Source organism: Hylobates moloch, unplaced genomic scaffold, assembly GCF_009828535.3.
Source record: "Hylobates moloch isolate HMO894 unplaced genomic scaffold, HMol_V3 SCAFFOLD_16, whole genome shotgun sequence".
NCBI classification, from domain to species: Eukaryota; Metazoa; Chordata; class Mammalia; order Primates; family Hylobatidae; genus Hylobates; species Hylobates moloch.
In genome coordinates this window covers 56450637-56453645 of record NW_026652291.1, presented here as the reverse complement: position 1 = coordinate 56453645, position 3009 = coordinate 56450637, and the positions used below count along the sequence as shown (strand labels likewise).

Below are 3009 nucleotides of genomic sequence, written 5' to 3'. Positions count from 1 at the left end.
CTCCAGCCTGGGTGACAAAGTGAGACTATGTCTCACAAAAAAAAAAAAAAAGAAAAAAATTAGCCAGCCATGGTGGTGCATGCCTGTCATCCAAGCTACTAAGGAGGCCGAGGTGGGAGGATTGTTTAAGCCTGGGATGTTGAGGCTGCCATGGGCCAAGAGGTGCCACTGCACTCCATCCTGGGCAAAGGATTTTCCTAGCAATCACCTACTTTCCCTCAATAGAATTCCTCTTTTCCCACTCCAGGAGAGAAGATCCAAGCCCCAATAGAATTTCTCTTCTTCCTCTTCTTCCACTCCAAAAGCCTGTTTTTCCAGGATGGCAGCCCCATTCTTTCTGTAACCACAGGATGGTGTACAAGCTTGTACCTCCCTGGGAGCATGGGTCTTTGTTCTGAAGGCTCCTATGCATACACGTTACAGAAATTTGCATGCCTTGGCCAGGCACGGTGGCTCATGCCTGCAACCCCAGGACTTTGGGAGGCCGAGGCGGGCGGATCACCTGAGGTCGGGAGTTCGAGACCAGCCTGACCGACGTGGAGAAACCCCGTCTCTACTAAAAATACAAAATTAGCGGGGCATGGTGGTGCATGCCTGTCATCCCAGCTACTCAGGAGGCTGAGGCAGGAGAATCGCTTGAACCCAGGAAGCACAGGTTGTGGTGACCTGAGATCGTACCACTGCACTCCAGCCTGGGTGACAAGAGCAAGACTCTGCCTCAAAAAAAAAAAAATGCTGGGCGCAGTGGCTCACTCCTGTCATCCCAGCACTTTGGGAGGCCGAGGCAGGTGGATCATAAGGTCAGGAGTTCGAGACCATCCTGGCTAACACGGTGAAACCCCGTCTCTACTAAAAATGCAAAAAAAATAAGCCGGGCGTGGCGGTGGGCACCTGTAGTCCCAGCTACTCGGGAGGCTGAGGCAGGAGAATGGCGTGAATGCAGGAGGCAGAGCCTGCAGTGAGCTGAGATTGTGCCACTGCACTCCAGCCTGGGCGACAGAGCCAGAGTCCGTCTCAAAAAAAAAAAAAGAAAGAAAGAAAATATGCGTGTCTTGTTTCTTAGTAATCTATCTAAGATTCTATCTGGTTCATTGTTAGTGATTATTCAGCAAACCGTTAGGGGGGGCAAGCATGTTGGCCCCACTCCCTCGACGCCTCTGTGTCTGGGGAGTCGGCTGCTGGTTTTGTGTTCACACAGGAAGACAGAATTAGGGAACTTGCTCCCCACGGCATGACTCAACAGGATGAGAGATGCAGGCATGGGTGTAGGAGGTGGTGGTGCTGTTGATCTCATTCAGGAGAGCCTAGGCATTGGGGAGCCCCACGACACCAGTGTTCCCTCCCGCGTGGATGGGCAGGGGCTGAACGTGAGTCTCCATGGCTCTTCTCAGGCCAGCCCATCTCCAGGAGATAACTTTCTCCTGTCCCTTGTTAGACGCTGTGCACTGAAGACCCAGCCTTACCCAAAGGGGAGTCTTGCCTTGGGTCTTGGCTGGAGGGTGGTGATCCCTCAGGTCCTAGAATGGCCCCTGGTAGTATCTTTGCTGTCCTGGGGGCTTTGGATGCTTCACGGTCCAACAATGTGATTTAAGGTGAGGGTCTTGGAACAAGTGAGATCAGTTCCAACTTCCAGGAGGGAGCCTGAGAAATAGCAGATAGATCCCAGCTATCTATCTGTCTGTCTATCTGTCTATCTATCTATCTATCTAATCTATCATCTGTCATCTATCATCTATGTATGTGTGTATCTATGTATCTATGTATCTGTCTATGTGTCTATCAATCCATCTATCTATTCTATCTATCTATCTATCTATCTATCTATCTAACATCTAATCTATCATCTATCTATGTATCTGTCTATCTGTGTATCTATCTATGTGTCTATCTATCCATCTATCTATTCTATCTATCATCTATCTATCTATCTATTGGTCTATCTATCTATCTATGTATCTATATATCTGTCTATCTATCTGTCTATCTATTGGTCTATCTATGTATCTATGTATCTATCTATATATCTATCTATCTGTCTATCTAGTCTATCTATCTATCTATCTATCTATCTATCCATCATCTATTTTCTATCAATCATCTATTTATCATCTATCATCTATTATCTATCATTCCATCTATCATTGATCTATCTATCATCTATTATCGATCTATAGTCTATCTATCTATCTATCTGTCATCTATCTATCCATTCATCCACCTATCTATCCATCTATTTATCCATTCATCTATCTATCATCTATTTTATCTATTTTCTTTCTATCTATCTATCTATCTATCTATCTATCTATCTATCTATCTATGTCTATCATCTATCTAAAATTCATCCATTATGGCTGGGCAAGGTGGCTTATGCCTGTAATCCCAGCATTTTGGGAGGCTGAGGCAGGCAGATCACTTGAGGTCGGGAGTTCGAGACCAGCCTGGCCAACAGGGTGAAACCCCATCTCTACCTACCAAAAATATAAAAAATTGGCTGGGTGTGGTGACATACACCTGTAATTTCAGCTACTCAAGAGGCTGAGGCAGGAGAATCATTTGAACCTGGGAGGCAGAGGTTGCAGTGAGGCGAGATCACACCACTACACTCCAGCCTGGGTGACAGAATGAGACTCTGTGTCTTAAAATAAAATAAAATAAAATTCCATCTATCATCTATCAAGTATCTATCAGTCAATCGTCTATCTAGCTATCATCTGTTACCTATACATCTATTCATCTATCATATATATTTTTCATCTGTCATCTATCAATCATCTATCTGTCTTCTATATATATCACCTATTTTTAAAATTTCTTTTGAGACCCATTTTCACTGCACCCGGCCTCATCATAGAAAACTTTCTCCCCTCCCTCTCTTTTCTCCACCTGCACAACCCTGATCTCACACAGGTGAGCCGCGACCCCCCCAACAGTGCGAATCCCACCTGAATGCATCTTATAAACAGTCTTCTCCAGTTCAGGCGTCCAAAGGATTGAATGTCTCCATTG

The 3009-nt window shown here is 45.2% G+C and overlaps 1 protein-coding gene across 1 annotated transcript in view; it reads right to left on the bottom strand.

Annotated features, from left to right (window-relative positions):
• LOC116484685 (cytokine receptor-like factor 2) overlaps positions 1-1261 on the bottom strand; it is a 91151-nt gene extending 89890 nt beyond the window's left edge. Inside the window, exon 1 of the mRNA XM_058429392.1 lies at positions 1115-1261. Coding sequence (XP_058285375.1) covers positions 1115-1261 — 147 coding nt within the window. The remainder of the gene's footprint in view (positions 1-1114) is intronic.
• Positions 1262-3009: the final 1748 nt, after the last annotated feature.